Below are 27494 nucleotides of genomic sequence, written 5' to 3'. Positions count from 1 at the left end.
AGTAAGAAGCAAGGAAGACCTACAAGTAGTCCAGGGATAGAATTTTTGCCCAACGGTTTGATCCCCTGTAAAAGCTAGGTGATAAAGATAAACATTTGCTGGATATCATATGTGTGTGTGTGTCGATGGACTATGAATGGAAAATAATTAACCTTTGTAAACCTCACCTTGAAGACTGGTATGAAAACGATGTAAAGGGTTACCTTCTAAACCTCATGTAAAGGATTGATAAAAAAAATGATTACAACAATTACTGGCATGTTGTTTATTGATATTTCATAAATGTGGTCTTCTCTTATGGTATTTCCCTCGTTTTTAACAGAATACCAACAGTTTTATCGAAGGTGACTAACATGTAGATTTGTTTCTAGTCAAGTCAGCTGAATTAAAAAGGAAAAGTCTGGGAAATGAAGTAGCAGCTAAAAGTTCTGTGAAACAGGATGGGAAGACTGTTCTAAACTTCCTTATAAGTGCACGTGCTCGAGCTGGTCATAGGAACTCTTGTGTATGAGCACGAAAGGAAAGGAACCATTGCTGTCTCTCTAGACATCAGAATGTCCTGATGTTTACAGGCACTAATATCTTTAATGAAAGATACTCTTAGGAAATCCACAGTAATTCATAAGTAGCAAAATGTTTACTGTGTTAAAGACTTATTAGTGCTCATTTGCTTTGAACATGCCATAAATATGAATGTAATATTAGAACTTTGCATATGGAAGGAACTGAAGGTCCTAGAGAGTAAAGAATTTGTTCAAAGTGATAAGTCATGGGTCTAGATGGGGAAAGCTCTCTGTAATATTCCTTTATTTGTAACTCTTTTTTAATTAAAGCCCTAGAAAAATACTTATTTGTGAAGTGTTATGCCAAGGTTGTAAACTGATTATACAATCAGGAACTGAACCGATTATAATTATTGTCGTTGTGTTCTTCTTCATGGTCTAACTATTCTATTTTTGTACATGAAAACCGAAACTTTTAGAGTTGATTGAACTTATCTGTGTCCATACTTAATGCATAGGGACCTCTGAGGAATTTCATGTCAAACATCCCAGCTAATGTGATCCTTCTAAAGCATTGTGGGTGTGCTACAGCACACCGTTCCCACCACCCTTCCCAGCACTTACAAACGCTAAACATGGAGTGTAAATGTATCCTAACTCCCTGTAATGCCAACACTGTAGTTTCTAAGGCATGGAGCCCTTGAGAGCTCCAGAAGAGGAAGAAATGGACTTGAAATGCAGCTCCACCAGTCCCTTGACCTCTGTCAGCCTCCTTCACCTCAATTGTGACATGAGGATAATGATGCCCCCTCTTAGTATGGTTGGAGTATTTGTTTGGGAAAGGCGAGATGATTGAACGTAGCCCTGTGCCCACTTGTATGATGCACAGGTTCAGATTTGACAGTGATGGACTTCAAAAGCTGAGAACAATTTTGGAACTGTCCACTGCTGCAAACAGTCTGGGTCTAGATATTGCACAACTCGAGACTTGTAAAGATTTTGCTTATGGTATACTTTTATTTAAAATTTCATTCCTGAATCTGCAACATTCATCTCTATGCATTCCAATTTGGGCATGTTTACCTTTGAGGTTCCATGCTTTCCTCTGTCTTTAGGTATATCCTCACTTTGCCTGTCATGTGTCTTCCCTTTAAACAAAATAATGGGGAATGCTAAGATGCGCACTGAAGCCTCTTGCGGAAGGCATCTTCCCAGTGTATGAGATCACTACTGGGGAAACGTAATTTCTTGACCAGAGAACTTTTCTAACTCTCCACCTCCCTGTTCCCTGATCTACTGTTGTGATTGATGCTTCTTGTCTTGACCGAATTCTGCTCCTCTCATGCTCTCAGCATCTTCGCACTTTGTCTTGTCCCACCCCAGGATTGTCTACCATGTCAGACCACCGACTCTTAGTGTGTTACCTTCCTTCAGCCCACAGTAAGATTTTATGTAAGAGATTCCTCTTACTCCAACCCCATCTCTCACCCTTACCCCATCTCTAGTGCTAAGACACTAGACTCTGAAACCACACGAAAAGGACCAGCACAGTTCTCCAGAAGCCAAGAGCAGGAAAGCATCCAGTCCTCCAAGCCTGAGGTCTTGTGTTGTTTATTTATTTGGCCAATTAATATCGCATAAACCGTTAACAAAATTAGAAAATATTGTTTTACGATCAGCCTAAAAAGCAGTGTTACCTTTATTAACTATAATCATCCAAACTTACACCTTTTAAAATTATAAGCAGTAATGTACTATAGATCTTTGATCGTCACCCTGACTCTTTATACTTGTGGTTTCCATGCCTTCATCTGCCATCCATTGTACTCCTCTCTTATCCCACCCTCAATTCTCTCCTCCATCCTCCTGCACGGTCCCCCTTATCAAATAACCTCCCTTCCAGTGTTAGTTCATCTTTTTCTGTGTTCCAGGTTTTACTAATGAGAGAAAATATGGACTCCGTCTGTGAATGGCTTAGTTCATTTTGCATGATGCCCACTGGTTTGGTTCATTGTCCCCAAAGAGATATAATTACGTTCTTCTTTGTGGAGGAACAATACTTTACTAGGTGAGAGAGAGAGAGAGATAGAGAGATTCTCTTTATCTATTCATTGTGGAGACAGGTCGACTCAGATTTTGTCTGTTTCCTAGTGCTACAATAAACAATGATCATTTCATTTCCTTCAGATACAAACCAAGGGGAATGATAACTCTGAAGCCACTTAACATCCCTTTCCCCCATTTCTTCTCTCTCTTCCTTCTTTTATTCTGTTTCTTGCTTGTTTTATTTCAATGTCTTGTCTTATTCTTTCCTCTCTTAGTGGTAAAGGACATAAAATGTAAGGAATTGTGTGATGCCTACCAGCACAAGCGTATGGTTACAGCTCAAAGGTCTACCTGGGATAGAAAGTGAATTCAAGCCTGTCCCAGGGAACTTACTAACACCTTCTCCCAAACTGCAAAACAAAGGGGGAGGGGAATATAATTCAGTGACAGATCCTAGCAATGCAAGGCCCTGGATGTGATGCCAAGTAGTGAAAACAATTACCTGACTTTGTTCTACATGGAATTAATTACAAAGAATAAAATGTGGAGGGTTATAAATTTCACTCTGCTGCCTTGGAATACATCCTATCCTGTAGTGGCTTTTTCATTTTAGATGGCAAAATGCCTTCCCATTTGATTTGCCAAATTCATCTTGAGTGGAGCAGAGGTAACCGCCAGACACACTGGCTTTTCTCATTTGAAACGCTGTTTTCTCGGGGACACCATCCCTAGACTCTGTCTGATAAACTTTGTCTCTACTCTTCTCCCTCACTGGAGCCTTCAAAGATACAACTAAAGGAGGGTCTCAGAGCTGTTGACTCAAATGCTCCCCCTGTAGTCTGAAATCAATACCTGGGCAGGAATGGTGACCAGCTGATACACTGCTACAAACGGGATGGCAGGCAAAGTGCTGAATTATGACAGATGGGAGATTCATATTTATTCACTCAGATTGCTTCCTCCATTTAGTTCTTAGCCTTCTGGACAAATACATTTCAGGTCTTTCAATAGCTTTCTGCTTTGCAGAACTTAAAATGTCAACAAGTGACATCCCATTCAAAAGCTAACAGTTTTCTTAGAAACCTATGGTAGGCGTCGCTTGTTTGATAAATGCACTCCGGTGTACCTTCCAGTAACAGAGGCAGATTAATGTGTGTGGAGCCTCAGTGAAATGCATAGCGATGCTGATGACCTCCTTTGCCCATCTTATGTTTTAAATATCTCTGCACCGAAGACTGAGAGTCTATTGTTCTGAGAAGCCATGTGTAACATTTGACATTGCAAGGAAATTCTTAGCCTCCAGAGCAGGTCAAAATGTCACATCTGTAGGCAGGCACCATGATGGAGGCGGTATAGACACCTCTTTTCTTTGCCTGCAGGCCCCAACATAGGTATATTCACACATGCAGTTCAGTTACATTTCTTAAAGCTTATATTCTTAAAAATGGCACTCTGTGAAAGTAAATTCCTCCAGCATGTAGATTCCTTAAATAGTTTACCTAGAATCTCATATCTTGAGTAAATTAGTTCCCAGAATATGTATTATACATATTAGGTATCAACACACATGTTGTACTCAGAAGCAAGAGAATTGAAATGTAAAACTAATGACTTCAATGTCAAGATAATTAGTATCATCACCATGGCTAGGTTTCGTTCCTGTTGTTGAAAGGTCAAGCTTTTTTTTTTTTAAATTGAAATTGCTGCTCTGGTGTGGGTTTCCTTATTCTTAGTGAGGAAGTTCTGCTTTAAGAAAAAAAAAAGATATAATTAGCTTTTATCTTTCTGTTTTACACTTCTGTATCTAAAAGGTAAAATGCAGCTGCCAAAATTATCAGGAGCTAGAAGCGATTAATTTAGGTTATATTTTAAAAGGGGCCAGCACTTTTCCAGTAGAGATCAGCAATACCACAGAAAGAAATTGTCTACTGAATGCCAAGTGCACTGTGGACCAAGCTGGTTGGCACAGCCCTAAATCCTGAGAGCCTTTATATCGCTGTGACTCTAACTTAAGGCGAAAGCAAACTGCTTTCATTACTGGGGAAACCTTGACCACGCAGATGTCTAACGGCACTTTTCAACTTTCAGAAACACTCTGTGATTCTCAGAGGCCTCCGCTTGGACCAGAGCTGTAGAGAAGCATTGGTGTTTTCTTTTTATGTAGACTCTGTATGAAGTAATGAGGACGGGCATATGAACAGCAGAAACAGTGACTCTAGAGGAGGGTGGAGATTTCTGAGAGAAGGGCAGGAATGCAAGTTCACGTGAAGAGTAGCCAGATGTTCAGAAATGTGTACAACACCTTGTTCTTCTACTCATTTCGGTTCTGTTGAGACTCATCAAGAAGCCAGAAACATGGGGCTGGAGAGATGGCTCAGTGGTGAAGAGCACTGAGGAGCCAAGTTTGGTTCCCAGCGCTACCTGGCAGTTCACAATCATCTGTAACTTCAGTTCAGGGGATCTTATGTCCTCTTCCAGCTGCAGAAACATACATAGTACACAACCATACGTGCAGGCAAAACATCCAGTTAAAATAATAAAATATTTTTGAAAGAAACAACCTTTATTACAGCTCTGGAGTAAGACTCCCTACTAAATCCTCCCTCCGGGGAGAATATGTGCCATTGTTACTGCGTTTCTTTTCCTAATTGGCTAAAAATTGGTGTTCATATTCAGTGGTCTGGGCCTTTTGAAGGGTGAAATGACTCAAACCTGTTGCAGTACAATATCCCTGTCACTGGAAGATATGATTATTTGTATCGAGATAATTGTATCCAGATCTTTAAGGAGGAGTGATCATTTATGCCAGGTGGAAGGAGGTGCTGTTTTTTGACATTCTGTCAGCCTAAGAGATGAAAGTAAAAAATGGGCCACCTAGCAGGTTAGACCACCCTGGGCTTCCCCCATATTATCATCTACTTCATGGAAGCCTGCACCTGGGAAGCTGTATAGCAGATGATGATTTAGGGAATCATATATAGTAATATTCAGTGTTTTTCTATATTAAAAGAAGGTGTTCCAAGGACAAAATAAACGACCTTCTGCAGAAAATACTTCATTGTTGATTGTATGCTAATAAATTTGCACCGGGGGAACCTTCCCAAATGTAATTTGAGTGTGAGTTCCTGAGCTCCAGCTGGAGCCTGCAGAGAGGAGCTCTGGGGATCAACCCAATTCGGAGAACTCAGGCGGCAGGTGATTTGCAATGCATAGCTGTTCCCTTGGTTTGAATGATATCTATGAATACAGACGATTGCTACGGAAGGTCTCACAGTGCGCATCTTGGCACTTGGTGCACAATCCCACATTTCATTGAGCCCAGCAGGCCTAAATGAGTACTCACTGACAAGTGGCACAGAAAACCTCCGCCCCAGAGTAGCTGATAACTCGTTTCTGCTTGGTGTTCTCATCATCAGCGGTGTGGTATAATTAGTTTGACTTTCTTCCCAAAGTCTCCATGGTTTGACTCAGAAATTGACATTTAAAGGATTTGTATTGGACAAAGAAGAAGGGGGAGTGGGGAAGAAAGGGAGAAGAACAGAGAGAGAAAGGGAGGGAGGGATGAGAGAGGGAATAGGAGGAAGGGAGGGAGAGAGGGAGAAGAAAGAGTGAGAATAGTAACTGGTTCAGCAAGGACATTTCGGATTGGGATTCGAGTCAGCCTACCTGGTTGCACTTTAATAACTACCTGACCTTGAAATCTGGCTACTTTCTCTGAACACTCATTTTATCATCAAGAAACAGTGACTCTTGAGAAGTGTTGGAAGAATTAGGTGTACTTTTCTAAATGGCTGGTACCTTCATAGCCTGTAATAGTAGGGGTTGAATTTTGAATTAGGCACTTTCAGGAGAAGGGTTTAGGAGGTGTGGCCTTGTAGGAAGCATGTCACTGGAGGTGGGCTTTGATAATTTTTACACTCTCACCGTTTCCCTGTTCCTCTCTCTGCTTCCTGCTCCAGACACTAGGCCTGCTGCCAGCTGCCAGGTGCCATGTCTTCCTACCGTGACTGACGCTTAACCGTCTGAAACCATAGACCCAAAGAATCCCTGTTTCCTATCAGTTGTCTTGGTCTTGGTGTATTATCAGTAACAGAAAAGTGACTAACACGGGGACAAACAAATGGGGTCACAGCTGCTGCGAGTGATGTTCGGCTAGACAGAGGGGGTTTACATAAACTCAAACCTCTTTCCTGGGTTTGCCAGAAACTGCAGATGCTCCCAAGCTTATATTCGAAATATAATCAAGGCAAGACTTTCTTTTCATTTAGGCCTTTCAAGTTTAGGAAAAGCATTTCCGTCAAACCTCCAAGTCCTGACTAGTCCTTTCCTTAGGAACTGCAAATAGGAATAGAGAAGGAAAATGCAAATTTTATGCTGATGCTGAACTTAAAAACGTAAGTTTTAGGTTTACTAAATGTATTTCCCATCTCATACCGGTCCAATGGCAGGGAGAGTGTCAGGGTATCACAGTTCTACCCCATAGGGAGTATGCTGTACGCGGAAGCTGGGCAGAAAAGTGGACAGCTTTTAGCCTGATCACTGAGGTTTAAAGTTTGGTTCTGACAATGTCACTCACTGTGATCCTACATACATTAGTTCATAACAAGAAAGCTCAGATTTACCCCTGTGTGATGTAAAGCTATTAGAAGGATTACGAAGGATCAAGGATCTGGCAGTATTTTTAAAGTAAACATATTGTTAGAAAATGAGATGCTATTTTCTTTCTTTTGTTGACATATAATGTTGTTTCATATGATATATTCTGATTATAATATTCCCTCCCCCTTCTCCTCCTAGTTCCTTCCTACAATCCATCCCATCTGAATCCACCCTTTCTGTCTAACAAACAGGTTTCTAAGTGCCAAAATAAAAACAAAAGCTAACATCAGACTAGGACAAAACAACCAGAAGGAAGAGCCCAAGAGAAGGCACAAAAATGCGCAGACCCACTTGTTTGCACACTCAGAAATACCAGGAAAAGACTAAACTGAAAGTCATAATTCATGCCCGAATAACCTGTAGGACAGAAAGAGAGGAAAAAGATAAACTAAAGAAAATATTTTTAAGTTTAAAAAAGACAGGAAATTATAACATTTTAAGACAAGGAACCTGCAACAATGCTGTTGAGTTTGTTTGCTCTTCATCATCTATTGCTGGGCGTGCAGCCTACCCTGAAGTATAACCGTCCTAGTGACATTCCCTTAGATAAAACTAAATGTTCATTTGTAAGTGGCTATCCATTGAGATTACTTTTGTTTTAGGAATGGGGACGTGTGTCCCCTTCTCTTTCCAGCTCTAGAACCCCATCTGGTGCAGATCTATATAAGGCCCTGTTCAAGTTGCCTCGGTCTCTATGAGATCGCATTGTGGCAATCTTGTTGATTTACATGGCCTTGTTTTCTTTGTGTCCTCTGTCCCTCTGGCTCTTATACTCTTTCCTCCTTCTCATCTGCAGGGTTCCCTTAGCCCCAAGGGGAATGATTTGATGGAGTCATCCTATTTAGGACTGAGTGTTCCAAGGTCTCTCACTCTCTGCTTAATGTCTGGCTGTGGTCTCTGAATTTATTCCATCTCCTGCAGATTCTCTGTCAATGGTTGAGCAAGACACTGATCTGTGACTATAGTACAATGTCATTAGGATTCATTTTATTGCTATGCTCTTTTGGAAGAACAATAGTGTTTGGTTTTATCCATGGGCCCTGGGCTATCTAGTTTCAGGTTTTTGGTCATTGATGCAGTGTCAGGTATGGGTTTCATCTCATGGAATAAACCTAAGTCAATTCAGATATTGGTTGGTTGTACCACCATCGAACTAGCATAGCTTCCAGGCAGAACACCTGTGTAGAAAAAATGATTTGTGGCTGGGTAAGTGTTTACCTTTCTCTATTGGAAGCATGCAGAGTACCGTCCTGTGACGAAGATTCTAGCATGTGAGGGGTGAAGGCTCTATGTCAACACCAGTTCAACATCTTCTTGTTCTATAAACTATGGAGGTGTTGTCTTCAATAATGGGACCTTACCATCAGTTTGTGGAAATTTTGCTATAGGCTTGTCAATAGCTTGGGTTGTTTGGGGATTCCCATGGAACCCCTTTGGTCAATAACTCAATTAGATGTAACCCATTCTCACTACTGGAAGCTTCATTTGGTGACAAGAAATGGCCAATTAGAATTCTGTCTTCTGGATTATTTCTCAATTTCATTTAGATTACCTTCCTAAAATATAATTTACGAATACAAACTAAATATTAAATGTCAAATTTCCATGTTGCCCCTCAAATAGCTCTTAATTTTATCTGTCTCTTCCCATATTAATCTTTCATCCCCATCTTCCTTACTCCTCCCCACGCGATCCTCTTACCCCCCATTCATTATTATCTGTTCTATTTCTCTTTCCAAGGGAGATCTGTCTGCTCCTCAAGCCCAAACCCCAGCTGCTTATTTTACACCTAACCTCCGTGGTTCTACATGTTGTAATTTGGTTATTATTGACTTAACAGCTAATATACCTATATAAGCAAATGTATACAGCATTTGTCTACTTGGTGTGGGTTAACTCACTCAGGAAGAGTTTTTTCTATTTCCATCTGTTTATCTGAAAATTTCCTGACTTCATTTTTTTAAATGGGTAAGTGATATTCCATACGTAAATGTTTCACATCTTCTTTATCCATTTATCTGCTGAGAGACATCTAGGTTGTTTCTGTTTTTTGGCTATTATGAAGAAAGAAGCAATGAACATGGAGACCAAGTATAGGATGAAGTGTCCTTTAGGTTATTTACCCAAAAGTGGTATAGCTGGATCTTGAGGGAGATAGAGTCCCATCCTGAGGTACTGTTACATTGATTCCAATAGTGGCTGTACAAGTTTGCAGCCCCACCAGTGATGGATGAGTGTTTCTCTTGCTTCATGTCCTTTCCAGCATGAGCTGTCTTTTTTATTGATCTTAGCCATTCTGTTGGGTGTGAGATTCATATCTCAAAGTAGTTTTTATTTGTATTTCTCTAATGACTAAAAAAAGTTAACATCGCTTTGTCTCTCAGCCATTTGTATTTCCCCATTTGAGAAGTGTCTGTTTAGATCTGTACTCTGTTTTTAAATTGGGTTATTTGTTTTATTCTTACCTTTTTTTTTTAGTTCTCTATACATTTTAGACTTCAGCCCTCTATTGGATGTTTTACATCAGTTTCATTGCACAAGTCAGGCACAGACTGGACCTATGCTTTATTAAAGGTTCTGAACTTTATTGATGCTGAGTCATGAGAGAATTATAGAACCATTCTGCATATTTTCACATTATAAACTACAATCTTTTTCATAATATAGAGTAACCAGAATCAAACAAATGCCTCACCTAAAACTCTAAGCGTTCAATAAACAATGGATGTATTCTTGGTGATTTTGTTACTGATCACCTGGCTCATGTCAACACCTTCCTCAAAACAGGAATTGGGAAGAGAAGTTTGGGACCAATATAGAACAATATTCAGCTGAACTTTATTGACCTTCATTGATGATCTGTTCATGGATATTTCCAAATGTTTAAATATTAACATGTAGAACTCATAACTAAATGGAGAGAGGGTTTAAAACTGGTATGTGAGTGGATAGGTAGGTAGTTAGGTAGACAGAACGACAGACAGACAGTAGATTATTGAGCATTATGATGTACCATTATGTTTCTGGTATATTATTATGTTAATACTCTCCAGAAATTAACTCATGTTATCCTTAGATGATTCTGCTGAGGTAAGAAATTTCGTCTTTTACTGGTGAAGAAACTGAAATTCATGGCGTCTCTGTGACTTGTTCAGATTTATGATCTAAATATGATCATACTTGGTATGTGAACCTAGAAGTCTGACTCTAGAGTTCCTGCCTCATCAATAATGAATGGGGAAAAATAAGTGTACAAATGCTGTACAAAGCTTTGTCATAGTGCACAAAAATGCAGACAGGTATTAGAAGAATAAAATGCCATAGAGGTCAAACATTTATACCTCAATGAAAATCTTTTCTACCTGTAAGTAGATACAACACACATCTGTCAGGGAAGGTGAGCAGGTCCTCATTACTACCTTTGAGTAAATGATTGAAATAAGATATGGTAATTTTTACAGGTGCCAGTTATTTGCCATAATATCACAGTAGTCTGTGTGCATACTTTCCTGAAAATATGCAAATTGATAAGACAAGACAAAAACTTCACGATGTCATATTTTCTCCACCTTGCAGTGTTGAATCCACGTTTCTTAAGTAATCATGATAACAAAGATCAAGCCTAAACATGCTGATGGAGTATCATTGTTGGCTCTCCCAGCTCTTTACAGCTTGAGCATATGCAATAATGAAAACCGAAACCCTAACACATTAAAAGAAGGATAATACAGTTACTTGATGGCAGTGTCAGAATTATAGCATGTATCCTGAGTGGAAATACAGTTTATTCTAAGTGCAGTTCCATGGCAGGCTTTACAGATAGATAGAAATCATAATGAGAAAATGAAAAGGAGATTCTAAGTATAAAAATCAAGGATGACCCTAACTCTTCAGAAGCTTGCAGTGAGGTAGTGAAGACATATTCGCTCATATATAAAACTCACCTTTCTGCGGCAAGTTCAATAGAAGGGAAGGCACCTACGTCTCGTCTCTGTATATGCCATTCCATTACTGCATGCCTGTGTGTATTTAATGCCTCTCTTCTTTCTAGAATTTTCTCCTGTCTACAGTTTCATATCAAATAGCCAGAAATAGGCACTAACTAAATACATACTAAATCAAATGAAAAAGCAAAAAAAAATCACAAGGAACCACCAAGGGGATGACTAATGAAATGTAAATCTGGAAACCGGTGGCCACAGAAAGGCCAATTAGGTCTAACTTTATTAAACTGTTACATCTCCAAGGAGAGGAACTTACTTAGCCGGAGGAGGACCTGTCATTTCTACTAATCCATGCCTTTGTCTTTAAGCCAATCCACAAATGAATTATCTCTGACTAGCCAGGGTCTGCCTTAATTTTAACCCATGAGAATTTTACAAAGCATTTCAGTAAATTCAGAGACCATCCATTACAAACAAAACCTCTGGAAACTAGAAGCTTGTCAAATTATTTCAGCGAAAGGCAGGTACCGGCTTCTGGTTCCCTCCCTAGTTCCTTGTGTGACAACTTAAGAAATCCGGGACTCTGCTTCAAGTGGGGGGAGGGAGGTATTGGGATGCTATTCAACTTTTGTTATAACAAATATCAGAGATAATTAATCAACAAAGGGGAATGATTTATTTTGGCTAGCAGTATAAAAAGTTCCAGTCCATGTTCATTTGATCCCATATCCCTGAGCCAATGGCAAGACAGCAGTTCACAGCCCAGGGTAGATAATGACCCTAGGCCTCTCACTAGGTTCTGCCCCTTTAAGCTTTCCCCTCCAGTATTATCCCTCAGGAAGTTTTAGTTCTAGTTGTGTGTATATTGAGAGTTAGTTCCAACCACCTAGAAACTACTTCAGTATCTACCAGTAGACGGGCATTATTTTTCTGTGCAACCATGTTATCTGTTTGCCTGTCTATGTATTAATATCTATCTCTATCCATTTATACTGTCTACTATAGTCCATCACAACATGCACACACACATGCATACACACAAGCACACCCCCACACATATGCACACAGGAGGAATAGTATTTAACCATAAAGCAGAAGGAAATCCTATTTTTAACAGGCCACTCAAGGACATGCTACAGAATGGAATGAAGCAGTAACAAAAGGGTCAATACTGCACACATGTCCAGGGTAAGGAATATATAAAACAATTTAATTCATAGAAATAGAAAATAGAATGGTGGTTGCCAGCAGCTAGGCATAGGAAGATGACCTCAGGGGGATTATTTAATGACTCAGAAATGCTATTGATTTTTAAAAACTGTATCCATGTATACTATGTACCTTAATCCTAACCACCCCTCACTTCCTTCTATGAAAGCCTCCAGAAGTTTCTGTCACATCTCCCTCCCAAATTCATGTCCTCCTTCTATAAATTTTGGGATTATTTTTTAAACCACTCATTTCAATTAGCACCAACCAGGTGTGTTTGGGAATGGGGTCATCCACTGGGGTATGGGGAACAATGGCCACAAAGGTCATAAATTGCTGGTGGCTTCTTCACTAGGGGAAACTGCTTCTTCTATCTAAAACAGCTTCTTTTTTTAAAAAATTATTTATTTATTTATTTATTTATTTATTTATTTATTTATTAAAGATTTCTGCCTCCTCCCTGCCACCGCCTCCCATTTCCCTCCCCCTCCCCCAATCAAGTCCCCTCCCTCATCAGCTCAAAGAGCAATCAGGGTTCCCTGATGTGTGGGAAGTCCAAGGACCACCCACCTCCATCCAGGTCTAGTAAGGTGAGCATCCAAACTGCCTAGGCTCCCCCAAAGCCAGTACGTGCAGTAGGATCAAAAACCCATTGCCATTGTTCTTGAGTTCTCAGTAGTCCTCATTGTTCGCTATGTTCAGCAAGTCCGGTTTTATCCCATGCTTTTTCAGACCAGGCCAGCTGGCCTTAGTGGGTTCCCGATAGAACATCCCCATTGTCTCAGTGTGTGGGTGCACCCCTCGCGGTCCTGAGTTCCTTGCTCGTGTTCTCTCTCGACTTGAACATCTCAACCTAAAACAGCTTCTTGACAAAAAGAAACCGCTCCCTCCCATGCTAGTGTTTCAGATGGCTTGATCTTATGCTGATCATATATGCGTAAGTAGCGAACTATAGAAATGATCCCTGAAAGTATAGTCTTGTGTAAGTAACTATAGATCCTGTAAGTTCCTGTGTGTAACTACCATGTAATGACCAGAGGACAGAATGTCACCGCGCTCCTCCCCATTCTCCAGTTCTTTCTGTCCCTTCTGCGATGTTCCCTGAGACTTAATGGGGGCAGGAGGAGTGCTTTATGTAGATACCTGAAGGCTCAGAGTTCTTATTCTCAGGGGCTTTGAGCAGTTACGAAGTTCTGCCACTAAAGGCTGCTACCTTCTCCAGTAGGAAGCGTCTCTGGCCGAGGCTGGCAGCAGCACCAGCTCATGGACTCATGCAGAAATGTAACGATTCAAGGCAAATAGATTATAGAGATCTTTTAAACAACATGGCTTATATTGGAGAAAACTGTGTTAATAAATAAATCTGAGGGACTTGGTACCACGTACATTTATAATATTTTTTTAAATATTGCTATAGAGATAGTAATTTTTACATCTTTGAAGTTTGACTGTTAGGAGGTGTGGGCAGATTCTCAGTGTCCTTCACCTCTCGTACACATATTTAATTTCTGTGAATTGTCATTTAGTTTATATCATGTCTTCTTGGGAAGAACTATGGTTTTAACAGAGTCTGAGATTATTTCCCTACTTAATTGATTAAGTTGATTGGCTTTTTTATTTACTTTTTTAAAAAAAGAAAAACTTTTCTCATTTTACATACCAATCCCAGTTTCCATTCCCTCCCCTTCTTCTGCTCCCCACACCTTTAACCCATCCCACCTGATATCCACTCCTCAGAAAGAGTAAGGCTTCCCACAGGGAGTCAACAAAGTCTGGCACATCACTTTGAGGCAGGACCAAGGCTCTCCCCGCTATATCTACGCTGAGCAAGGTATTCCTCCAAAGAGAATGGGCTCCAAAAAGCCAGTTCAAGCACTAGGGATAAATCCTGGTCCTACTGCCAGTGGCCCCACAGACTGCCCCAGTCACACAACTGTTCCCCACAGAGGGTGCATGTAGAGAGAGAGCTCCTAGGACACTAAATCAGTAGATTTTGTGGAAAAAATTCAGAGTGAGAAAAACAGCATGTCCAGTGACCGAAAGCTGAATCTGAGAACCTGTGTTCAGACTCTAGGTGAGCTGAAGACACAAGAGGAATGAAACATGAACCAGGCTGCTAAGTGCAGCAGAAACAGGATCACACAAGACCCAGAGAAGAGTCATACGCCCACTTCTATTTGTGAGAATAAAGATCCCAGCAAATGAGACTTGGTTGATAAATAATTAGCAGGATAGGATGGATTGCAATTTATTTTAGGACTCACTTTGGCTGTCTGGAATCAGAGCAAGGGTGTATGGCAACTAAGCTCTTTTGCCAGTGCACAGTGAATTTATGTGAGCTTAGACTAGGGTAGTCATGATAGTGATGAGAGAAAAAGACAAATACTAAAGATATTTAAATAGACAAATATAGATACTTGATAATGTGTCTTAATGTGCTGGGGAAAACGGGCTGCTTACAGAAGTTAGTTGAATCTCAGAGCACGAGATCAAATTACTTGTGAAGGTATAGCTCAGCACATAAATTCAATTGCTAAATATGCAAAATATTAGTAAAATATTAGAAAAAAACTATTGCAATTTTACTATTGTTCTTTTCAGAATCTCTAAAAAATGTCACATAATTAGTGTTCTGATTTGTGGAATGGCGCTGCTAAGTGCATTAGAACATAAGTCTACATTTCCTGAAAACTGTTTTATAATGTAGTCTTATCATTAATTATGATTAATTCTCCCCCATTTCCTACTCAAATCCAAATATATTTTTTCATCTTGAGAACATTTGAAAGTTTTTTATGTGTGTTATTTTCTATCAATGTGCCTGTCCAGGCTAAATCTCTGCATCCCTGGAAACAAACCCATCGACAATGAATTCCCACTTGTTCTGCCTCGTAGGATGTATTACTGAATTGGTTTAGCATTTGGGAAATCATTTTAAAGTATGTGATATTTTAAATATTTTTGGTTATCTAATTTTGAAAGTTAAATTTGCTTGCATACAACAGTTATCAAGGCCAAAGAGAAACAGAATAGTACTGACTTGCCAGCATTTATACATTTATGGTTTTTTTTCATTTTTCAAATCAAAGAAGATTCTATCTAATGTGGTATGGCATTCTATGATTATTTCACTTATTACTTGTGGCAGCTAAAGGGCTTCTGCTTTCCAGTTCTCTTGCAGCAAGCACTTAGCTCTTTTGTAATTAATATTTTCATTTCCCATATGGATAGAGTGCCTGAAAGAAATTTTATCTGGAAAAAAAATTCTGCATAATATTTTAGTACACTTCAATTTATTTAGTGATTCATCTGTGTGCTGTTTATTTTTATTAAACAAACCAGGCCAGGATATTAGTTTTTAACTCTTGTGTCAAGGCTATGGCTTGTTATACAGAGTCAATGCCAGGTCACCGAGAGTTCAATAAGATATACCTCATGGAGGCATGTTCATCTTCTGCCCAAGTTAAATCACAATGATAAGTAGGATGTGCTCTTGAACATTGCTAATTCTTGTTTCACCAGAATTTCATGTCATCTCATGGTTATTACATCTGTCCAATTACGAATGATCAAATTGGATTATTGTTAATTAGTGGGTCTGTCTCATAGTACAGAGGTCTCGTTGGGCGTATTTATCTGTTTAAGTGGTCTGTCTTCAGATGCAGAAAGTCGAATATCCTGTTTGAAAAGAAAAAAAAAAACTGGTGGAAAGGAGAAGGCTGAAAATAAAATTTAGTTTGTACACACTAAAGTGAAATAATAATTTCAATATAGTCTTGGTAAGCTTTTGATAAGTTTGCTGTGTTCTTAAATATCTTTGAACAAAAGCAACACTGACTATGCAATATAGGCTACTTATTTATCTACTGGGAAATGATGTACTGAGCTTATGAAAATAGACATTTTTTGATGAGAAGAAACAGCTCATTTGAAAAATCTCTGAAGAGCAGATTTAGAAATCCATGATGATGTATAACACCGTAATAGCGCCCATCCAGGGAACTCTGTCTGGCTGCACACGCCGTCACAGAACCGTGATGGATGCACCCCGACTTACTCTGTACAGATTGATTCCTATCCTGGAGATGAAATGAGTGAGGACAATGCATGTCTTCTCTGCAGATGCCAGTGGGCTTTTGAGCAATGTCACCTGCGGAGACCGCCGGAGAAACAGCTATGGCTTGCATTCGATCAAAGGGATCCACCGTTTTCAGTCCCCAGCATTGTCAGCTGAAGTGATGACGTTGTCATATTGTAACGAGGACCAGTGTCAAGCCATGCGTCATGGTGACACCAGATTGGTCTGAAGCTCAGGGGCTTCATATGACCTAGGAGTTCTTTCAGGCGTTATTTATATCTTGGTCCAGAGTAAGAACACTAGGTTGTAGAATAGGAAGGGATTTCCTTTTGTTTCCCATTGAGTACTCTGTAGTGATCTGTTTGCCTCAGTTTTAATGTCCTTCTGTATTGCTTTTGCCTCATTGATTCTTTTTTCAGGAGCAAAATGAAGTTATTAACTATCTCTGCCTGGTAGTTCCAATCACTGTGATCCTCTTCCTCCTCTTCTTCTCCATTAGACAAACATCCTTATGAAGAGTGTCATCTCAAATCTAGCGCCAAAATCTAAAAGGAGTGCCTGTGCTTTACTGACTTAAACATCACTATAAAAGTTTACTTATCACCTTCATATTCTCTCTCTCTCTCTCTCTCTCTCTCTCTCTCTCTCTCTCTCTCTCTCTCTCTCTCTCTCTCTCTCTGGGTGTGTGTGTGTGTGTGTGTACACATGTGCATATACAGGAGCTTGTAAGCACACATCTTCATTCAAAACTAAAACAAAAGAGCCAAAAAATTGCTTACTGTGTGCTGGGCAGTGTGATAGGTGCTTGAGAAATTGGTTAGTAATAGATGGAGGGCTTCCCCTTTAGATATTTTATCGTGTGTGGAGCGTTTTGTTTTAGCTTTAAGTTTTGATATTTGGTAATGATGTGTAGGGATGTTTGAATATGACCTCATTAGGTACCTAGACTTGCCTTGAAATAATCTGCAGTCCCTCTTCTTCATTGCTTAAGTGACAAGAGTGTGTCATTATTATTATTATTATTATTATTATTATTATTATTATTATTATTATTATTATGTGTGTGTGTGTGTGTAGGTATTTGAGGTATAGGCACCCGTATGTATACATGCACTGGACATTAGGAGGAGGAGATCAGGTGACATGGCCTCTCACTCTCTACCTCCTTCTTTTGAGACAGGGTCTCCTACAGAATCTCATACTAAACTGGAGGCAAATGAAGTTCCAGGGAGCCCATATCAGTCTGTCCCCAACAGCACTGAGGTTGTCCATGGCCACACCCAGCTTAGCAAAGCTACTTTGAATGCCTTCTCTACTAGACTTGCTACTACTCCTTAGGTGCTTGTGCAGAACCCGGGAAAGAATCATTCGATGGAACTGTCTGGTGATAGATCTCTGCTCCTTCTCCCAGTGTTTAAATCTAGCAATGATTTATCAGGGGTCCTTATGTAAAAATGAGAAAGTTAATAGTTCTGGAGCCTAAAGTAAGAAGTCCCAAGTGAGGCAGAAATAGGTGAGTAGTGTCCCAGAATCTCCTCAGTCCACTGCAAGGTCTGATTGCATTCAGTTGTTTTTGACTAGCTAGTTTGAGAATTGGGCTATGCCTTTTTTTTTTTGCTCCTAACTAGATGACAACTTACTTTTCAATCAAACCAATGCTTCTTTTCTTGAGGAACATGTAAAAGGCATGGACAATCTGGTCAAAGATGTGGAAATTTACAAAGATAACACCATTTCTAAGTATGGTTGTGTTTAGCCTTCCCCTTTACTGAAAAGACTGTGGATGTGTTTCAGTAAGCATGCTGAAATTGAAATATAGGTCTGTCCTCTTTGGAAAGAGATCGCTTTAAATTGGATAGATTTCGCTCACTTTTAGTGAAATATTTTGAAAATTATGTCTTAGAAAACCAGACTCCGAATGACAGGGTTGAATATATCCTTCAGTTTAAAATGCAGGCTCTTTTTGTGGCGAATGAATTTGTTGTGGGAAGGTATTTGGAAGTAAAGCCTCACAATAATTTGGGGTGAGGAAAAATACTGTTTTAAAATAAACCAATCTATCATTTTTGAATCTTAAAAGTCATCATATTTTGAAAGAAATAAAATTAATAATTATTCAAGTACAAAGAATATATACTTGCATCATAGCATGTAATAATTTAAAATAACCTAAATTCAAATTTTAACAGATTTTAGTATTACACTGTGACCTTGATCATTTTTTTTCAAAAATTAATTGATACTTCAAATATTGAAGCTCTGATTTCATTATTTCCTGATTTGCTCCATGTCTTGGCAACTGGATAAGAGATTCCCAGAAATAGTGGTCCTTTCCTTTCCAGCTCAACTTTCCCATCACTTCACCCTGCTTATGTTGCAGTGTTTCTGCCCAGATGCATCATGTCTGGAAAGGTCCCCGTTACTCTGATAAAAAGTTCTCCTTCCTGAGACCTGTATTTCGTGTGTGGACCGGGAGGAGGGGAAAGCGAGGACGCCAAATTGTGAAGAGTACTCGTTGCTGTGAGGCTCCAGCCAAAACGGGCTTGTAACAAAGTGTACAGTCTTGTAGCCCAGCTGTGTGGAGCATTGATTGCTTCTGCCTAGAGCAGGGATACTGTCAAGTTGCTCTGTGAGTTGAGTCATCTATTGACAAAGAGCTACCAGCCCGCAGATAATGCTGTGCAGAGCTGCTCTCGCTGCTCCCTCTGCTCCCACGATGAACCGCTTATAGCAGCTGTCAAAGATACCGAGGCATCCGGAGAGAGAAAAGACGTTTACAACTGCCTGGAAGAAAGGGGTGTGAGGGAGAGAGCCTTTCTATGCAGAGCTGACCAAAGAAAAGAGTAAGCACCAGTGCAGCATGAATGCATACCTCACCAAGCAACACAGCTGCAGCCGGGGGTCCGATGGGATGGATGCTGGCAGGAGTGCCCCCACCCTCATCAGGGATGCCCACTGTGCCTGTGGCTGGCAGAGGAATGCTCAGGGGCTCGGGTACAGTTCTCAAACTATGCCTTCCTCGGGACCTGGGGGCGCGGCTTCAAACAGGACCAAGCTGGTCACCTTGTGGGACAGTGTACGGAAAAGCCCCCACAAGACCAGCACCAAGGGCAAGGGAAATTGTGGGGAGCGTTGTGCCTGCCCACATGGTTGGTTCAGCCCTGCACAGGTGAGCTTTTTCTTCGTGACTTTCGTTCTGTGTTGTAGGAAAGTTGTGTTTTAAGGTCAGGGTGCCTTGAAAACTTTGCTAAGTCCTTGCTGCTGACTGGGTTTGTCTGCTTGGAAAAATGTTAGGCCAAAAAAAATGCTTTCTAGTTTCACACGTGTTTGTGGTTTTACACTTTTGGGCAGCGGGTAGAAAAGCGGGGGTGCTGAGCGTGGGAGTGGGTGACTTTTCTTTCAGCTCACATTCTCAGATCCCCACATGATGTTTAGGATTCTGCAGCAGGGTCTATTGGCAGTCCCGTGACTCCTTAATCACAGTTCACTTTTCCCTTAGCTCCTTTAGAATTATTATTATTATTTTAAGGAATAGAAAGAAAATGAATTTTAATCAGACACTTCCCATCGTGATAAAAATAAAAGACCGTTTATTTTTCCATCAAAGGAGAAAAGAGAAACTTGATGTGTGTTATTCTGGTTTTGCTCTTATGATACTATGTGTCTTTTCAGTTATGAGGGAGAATTTTGTTTCTAGTGCATAATTCACATTACAAATGAAAAGAGGGAAACACATTTAATCACAGAGAAGCAATAAGGTCATTTATATTTGGGCTACAACCGTTTCCCTTTTTCTCTTACAATGCCTTTCTAAATATAGGCATATTAATTTAATTTGATTCCTGATGATTTTTCTGCCCTCGAACTACCATCATTTTACCATAAAGAAAATGGACTTATTTTTGTTTTCCTGTTTTTGATAAAGGGGGAGGGGCGACTTCCTGCAAATGCTATAAACATAAATAATATGCACCTTTAGACACTATGATACTCATAGAGCAGAGATCATTCTTAAATATGCCCTGGGAAGAAAGGCTGTGTTGTGGGGGGGAGGGATCTCAATTTCAGCATTTTTAACACAATTGAGAGTGAAGACTGATCATGAATAAAATGTTATGATCGAAGAGGTGTAGAGAGAGTTTTAATTTCAGTAATAGTTTTTCTTTAGGACTTCCAAGAATGCCATATCTCACTAATTTTTAATAGTATGGTTATGTATTCATGGCCAAGTATATGTTTTTTTTTAATTCATTGGTACAGAATTAGCTTTACTTAGAAAGACAGAATCTCCCATCATGCATTATCTATTAGTTCAGCTCTAAATAGAACCTGGTGTTGGGAAATGTAGACAAATTTTAAAGTTACTAAGAACTCCAAACGGCATAAGGAGCCTTGGCGATTGTGATAATTCCATGTGCTCATCGACAAAACATGGGTTTAATATTCTTTAACATATTAGTATGTGTAGGCTGCATTAAATTCTCCTAAGACAAAAGTTATTCAATATCATGTACCTTAGAATGTTTACACAGAAAAATCAAATTTGGTTTATCATTCAAATCCTTTTTGTATCCAAGGGATAATATTTTTTAGTTTCATAAATGACAATTTCCCAGATCCAAATCCTTACTACTACCTTGTAATAACAACATAAGGAAAATACTAATAAACAGTCCAGCCAAGACAAACTTCTTTATTTCTTCCTTTTTAACCAAGTCAGTTTCCTGCTTGTCTGAAATTTATAACCAGTTAATACTTTAAGGGATTGAAATAGACTCTGCACTGATAATTAAGGGGCCAGTTACCTATGAGAGGGCAGTAAATCGAAGCAGCCCCAATCTCCTGACCCCTTAGCATACACATTTCTTGGCATATTCTTGTCACCCACATATACTTTATTATTGACTAGAATACTGAGCCTCAATGTTAGAGTCATAATCCCATATTGTTTAAGCTTTTCAATGTTTTGACAGTCTTTCCTCAGCAGAATTTTTCTTTCTTATATCCTACCTGCAGAAGTCTTTTTCTGAGTTGATTAGTCCATCCTACCCTTTTCTGCCCCCATCCAAACAGATGATAAGGAATAATTAACTTCTTAATGCGTGTGTGTACCTAAACTTAAAATATACATGCAACTATCTCTAATACTTAAAACTGTTTGTCTCTCTCATAAATGTATGTGCTATATTACATCTATATTTTCATAAATGCATATAAATATATATATATGTATACGTGGATGTAGTTTACATACATAAAAACTAACATTGTCTATCATTCCTAGTTTATCAATGGGAAAATTCAAGCTTACTTCCCAAAGAATGCTTCATTCACTTCACTGGAAATGTCTCTTCATTTAACGTGTTTTCCCTTATCATTTAGTAAATGAAACGGGCTGAAATATGGGTGTGCAAGTCTTGAATCATTCGTGTGAAGATTTGTAGCACTTAACCAATATTTAAATTCTATGACTATGTCTCATCACTCAGAGAGTCTGTATGCTATCCCAGACACAAGGATGTGCATGCTCTGTGCATACATATGTCTGTTAAATCTAAGTCTGCTTTGAGAGTTTTCTGATGCTATTTTACCCTTTAATTTCACAAATAGATTGATAAATGTTCTAATAACGAGGGTGGCTTCTAAGGACACTAAAAATACTCTTTGTAAAGCCAAGAGAAAAAAAAGTAGTGCATGGTTAGAATATCCCAGTGACCCATCTGTGGTTTAGAAGGGGCCTGAAGCACCTTAGTGTTTGGGAACTGAGGTCCTGTTCCCACAGATATTTATTGTATTGCATGGAAATCAGCAGTGTGAAATCCAGCTACTCTAATCAGGGGCTACAGTAATGATTTGCCTCTCTCTCAAGGCTCTTTACCAAAGTCCTATCATTTGAGGAGCTGAGAACTAGAAGAACTCTGTCATTTTGCTGCTCCTTAGTTGGTCTAAAAAGTAGCTCTATCTCTTCCTGAATAAGTTTTTATTCCATTGAATATATAGTTAATAGAATCATAATAATGGGTAAGAAAAATGGAAAAGTGTAGCATCCAGATGTGAGTTATGTAAAGTTGTGTCTACATTATTAGGGTTGGCCTTGCAAAGATATAATTCCTTATATGGCATTTCTTCCTACTTCAGACTTCAGGGAGAGATAACAGAACCATGGTAGCTTGGAGATCATATGTATTGGTTTCTTTATCATTCATTGTCTATTCTACTATTGCATACCGAGTGCCTATAATATAGCCCTGTGTCATCACTGAATATTCTAGGATTACTACTGCTTCAGAGCTCATATCCTATCACAATCTATGCAATTGGCTATTATATCATGACCTAAAGTTTTTAAAGCATGTGGCAGTTCCCCTCTTGTGCATTTAGAGACTCTGGAGCAAGGAATACTTGTAGACCTAAATTTCTCCAATCTTGCGGAGACCCCAAATTCAGTTCTATCTTAGCTATGTTTCTGCTGCTCTGATAAACACCATGACGAAAATCAACTTGGGGAGGAAAGGGTTTATTTCGTCTTACTGCTTATAGTCCGTCATAAAGGTGAGCCAAGTTTGGAGGCAGAGATTTAAGCGGAGGCCTTGGAAGAATGCTTCTCAATGGCTTGCTCTTCACGGCTTGCTCAGCCCATTTCTTATACACCCCAGGAACATCTGCTTAAGGATGCTACCACCTGTATTGGGCTGGACTCTGCTATAGCAATAATTAATTAAGAAAATGTACCAAGGACTTTCTGTAGGCTGATCTTAGGGAGACTTTTTTTTCAGGTGAGCTTCCTTCCTTTCAGGTGACTCTAGTTTGTGTCCAGTTCAGACAAGCACTGCCATCCATTCACGTTGCAAGCTGGTATCCATGAGTTCATGAGAGGGACTCTGGGAAAAGTTTACACTTCAGTTCCAAATAACCTTAAATTTGAACTCACAGGCTCTGTGTGGTCTCCTTTGCTTAATGTCTATAAGCCTCGTTTTTCTTGTCTGTAAAATGCCGGATGAGAAAGTCATGTTGCAGGGACATGGAGTAAGAATTGAATACAATTTCTATAAACACCGCAACATGACACCTGGAGCCTAATGTTTCAGCACATGGTATTTATTACTACCAGTGATAGCAAAATTTTGTATTTTTTTAACCCGAAGTACTTACTACCCTACTGTATTATGCCCTTTCATTAGAATTTTTATGGCTCCTCTTTAATGATGAAGGTTAAGCTAGGCAATTGTCCAGAAACTTTTGGCATAGGTCTGTACCACTGGGGTGACATTTTGTCCTTCAGATTCTCAGAAATTTAAAACCATGCACACAAAAAGAGAAAGAGAAACAGACAATGCGGGGGGGGGGGAGAGAAGGAGAGGTAAAATAGGATAATATTAATGAAGAATAATTCCCATGACCTTATATTCAAAAGTTAAGAAAAAAAATTGGATTTTTCCAGCAGCTTCCTTTGGAGGCGGGGACTGCATTTGAAGTAGTTGGCCACACTCTGTAAATCTAGATCTCCCTCAACAATCCTGATACTAACTCCAAAAATGATCAATTTACAACAACATTGCATGGACAACTTTTTAATCCAAAAAGTCAGACATCACTGCACTGAATCTCGGCTTAGCTTAAGCCCCCATTAGAAATATCTCAAAGCTTCTTATAGCTCCTTGCCTTCTTTGAAAGGGCCGTTTACTTACCAAAGGGAATGAGGCTTTAAAAAAAATTCTGGGAAACACCAGGCACTCTGGGGAAGGGAAATACAAGTCAAGGAAGAATGAAAGTTCCTGTGGCCAGCTTGAAGCCACTCAACACCCCGGCTGCGCACATCGCTGGATGCTGACATCAGCAGAGCCCTCTCCACAGGGCAGATCAAGGAGAGACTCAGCACAGAGGGCAGGATGGAGAGGAGCAGAGGTTTTGTGGCATCTACTGTGTGCTCCTGATACTGAAGTGGGGGCCTTACCACACACAGTTTTCCTTTAACACTGACAATACCCTACTTCTTTCCATCCATCAAGCTATCGAAAAGGCATCTCAGAGTGATGCTGTCACAGTCACGTGTGTGTCTTTGGCTCCCATATTCATCCTACTCCTTCTGACAGCAGCGCTTGTCGTCAGCCCTGCAAGAAAGACTGCACACACCTACCATCACCACACACACTATAGACCTCCATCACTGCCCAAAGGACCAAACATTTCCATAAAGGGTGGGAGTCATGCGCATGTTTAGGAGGGCCGGCTTGCAACTGGAGTTGCCTAATCTCCTTTCTTTGGCATTATTTCTTTGTCTCAGGAATCCTGTGACATCTTTGTAGATCCCGCCTGGCTCATCAGGGTGAAGGACAGTGCGATGTTGAAGTGTTGGTGAAAGCTAAAAGCATCAACACCACCATGGGATACTTATCCTAATCTCGTTCATGTGTGCTAGTGTCAAGTTGGTTAGGTCTCCAACGCATGTGGCAAGGAATGGAGAACAAGCCGTCAGTATGTATAAACAAAGAAGTCCATGATGGGGCTGTTCTTGGTTCCCACACACTCTCATATTGCCCAGGGTTTGTGAATCTCACACATTGGTTCTATCTGTCTATGTAGGAAAGTACATAGAAAGCTCAAATGTCACCATCTCCATGGTCTACTTTCCACTTTCTTGTGTTCCTTGATCTGTTGCTGTTTTACACATGGTGTTCGTCACTGTGATTTTACTGCATTCCAGTCCTTGAAACTCTCAAATGCTTCAGGATGCTTTCTGTTTGTGTAGAACTGGAATGAAAATTCATGGCCACCAGACATTTTCCAATGAGAGCCTGAAGCCTAGGAAAGTTAAGAGACTTGCCCAAGTTCATTTAGTGTGTGGCAGACTTATTTTGGCCTGGGTTTCTCAATTCAGAATTGAATTATCTTTCTACGGTTCCAAGATGCTCTCCCTCTGCACTCATCCTCATGGGGATTTCTGCCAGAAAAGCTATTAGGCATGCAAGGTATTGGGAATTGAACAAAAAATATATTAATACACAAACCTAATTCTTACTTAGAAGTAAGACTGGCAGCCCTGAAAAATAGGAGAGCTATTAGAAAACATTAGTTATTGTGCTGGTTTTTATTTGTTTGTTTGGTTTGGTTTGGTTTTCTGGGCTATAGTTTTGCTGTGTGGGTTAGTCTGGCCTGGAACACGTGGCAGGGTGCTTGTATCATACTCCTGAGTAATGAGATTATGGGCATGCAGCACCAGGTCTGGCCTAGGAAACATTTCACATGCAGGAAGATGCTTGTATTGACAGTGATGGGAACGTTAGACTGGTATTTAGAAGTAGGAGACCGTGAATACTAGATGTACTAAAGTATGAGGAACAGTCTTGTCCAGCAATGTAGTAGGAGGCCACTTGTTCGTTCCTGGCGGCCCAGACCATGAAATAATGACACAGAAATTATATTATTTAAATCACTGCTTGGCCAATCACTTAAGTGTATTGCTAGCTAGCTCTTATACCTTTGATTAACCCATTTTTATTATTTTATGTTTTACCACAAGGTTAGTGACCTGCTGGCAAGGTTCTGGCTGACAGCTTATGTCTTTCTCCTCTGGCAGCTCCATGGCGTCCCTTGGCTCCGCCTTCTTTCTCCCAGCATTTAGTTTAGTTTTCCCCATCTAGCTCTATTCTGCCCTGCTATCGACCCAAAGCAGGTTCTTTATTAATCAATGGTAATCACAACATACAGAGGGAAATTCTACATCACAGCAATATATGCCAGCAGGAATAAACTATAATTTTGAAGTTCATACTGGACATTGATACAGATTATCCAAAAAATAATTACCTAAAACTAAAATCAAGCTTAGGTTTATGCATAAAGGCAAAATGTTCTAGAAAACATCTATTTATCATTGAATTTCCTACAAATACAATTCCTGTGTATAACAAGGGACCTTTACACTTAATCCAATTGTATTTATCAAGAGTTGCTTGCCATTTTGAAAAACTCTAGACTTGCGTTCATCCTGTTTCAGATGGTAGCATCCTTAATACACTTCCTCAGTGTTCATCTGTTCTTGTAGACTTCATCAGCAGGTGTGTAACTGAACAGATCTAAGCCTTCTTCAAGTAAATCTAGATGTATTTTTTTGTTTGTTTTATTTTTATGTTTTATTTTGTTAGCTGGCAAGTAATAAATATGTGCATTTGGAATGTGCAATGAGATCTTTAAATGTGTTTTTATATCATGGTGTGGGCTGGGCAACTAATTAGTACCCATCATCCCTTTCTTTCTGGCAAGAACATTTAAAGGCCTCTTCTTTGGTTATTTGGAAATATGCTGTACAGTGTCATGAAGTAGAGTTACTAGTGTTCAAGAAAGTAAAATGCGATCAAATGATCTGTAATTAAATGTTTTTAATTGGTAGGAACATGGAATTCAGGAGCTCATCAAATTTTATTAATAAAAGATTTTAAAAGACTTTATTCCATAAAATGATCAGTGGTGTAATACTTCCTTGGTGCCTCTTATTTGATTTTTTTTCTGTTTTCCTTTCATTGTTCTCATCATCAGGAATATCATCAGCATCATCCTCATCATGTTAAGCATGTGTTCTTGCACTCAACAAAGAGCTCCAATACTTTTTGCTTTGTGGATCAGGAAATCAAACCCAGAGCCTCACACATGCACACGACTATGTCATCTCTGATCTTATTTAATCTGATCATCTGACTATTACTCTAACTTGGCTGCAGGTGTTGTCTGCATGTAACTGCCCTATCACTCCCGAAGGTGTTAGATTTATTAATTTTTAACTATTTGTTTTTATTGATGTGTGTGGGCAGAGGAGAGTTCCTTGGAGGTCGGAAGAGTTTTGCATCCTGTAGAGCTAGAATTGCAAGTGACTGTGAGCTGCCTGACATGGGAGCTGAGACGTAAATGTGGGTCCTTTGTAAAAGCAGCAGGTTCTCTTAACTGCTAAGTCACCGCTCCGGCTCTAGATTTACTTCATATCTATCAGTGCCCATTTTTAATCAAGGAATTAAATTTTAGAGTACAGGACATCAGAAGTATTGCCTTTACAAGGTAGAC

At 39.7% G+C, this 27494-nt stretch overlaps 1 protein-coding gene and 1 pseudogene across 27 annotated transcripts in view; one reads left to right on the top strand and one right to left on the bottom strand.

The window, feature by feature from the left end:
• Positions 1–27494, top strand: part of Dlg2 (discs large MAGUK scaffold protein 2) — a 1657078-nt gene that overhangs the window by 968026 nt on the left and 661558 nt on the right. For 2 of the 27 annotated variants that reach the window (XM_075952989.1, XM_075952984.1), the window contains exon 1: positions 19085–19608. The exons of 23 other annotated variants lie outside the window; for them this stretch is intronic. In XM_075952989.1, the coding sequence (XP_075809104.1) occupies positions 19300–19608 (309 nt within the window). In that variant the 5' untranslated portion in view covers positions 19085–19299. Of the gene's footprint in view, positions 1–19084; positions 19609–27494 lie in introns of those variants that run through there. 2 more of the 27 variants (XM_075953000.1, XM_075952995.1) reach the window with 1 other exon arrangement.
• Positions 13205–13341, bottom strand: LOC142837965 (small nucleolar RNA U3; annotated as a pseudogene).

Source organism: Microtus pennsylvanicus, chromosome 18, assembly GCF_037038515.1.
Source record: "Microtus pennsylvanicus isolate mMicPen1 chromosome 18, mMicPen1.hap1, whole genome shotgun sequence".
NCBI lineage: Eukaryota > Metazoa > Chordata > Mammalia > Rodentia > Cricetidae > Microtus > Microtus pennsylvanicus.
The sequence above is the reverse complement of the archived record's forward strand: the minus strand, read 5'-3'. Positions and strand labels throughout refer to the sequence as shown.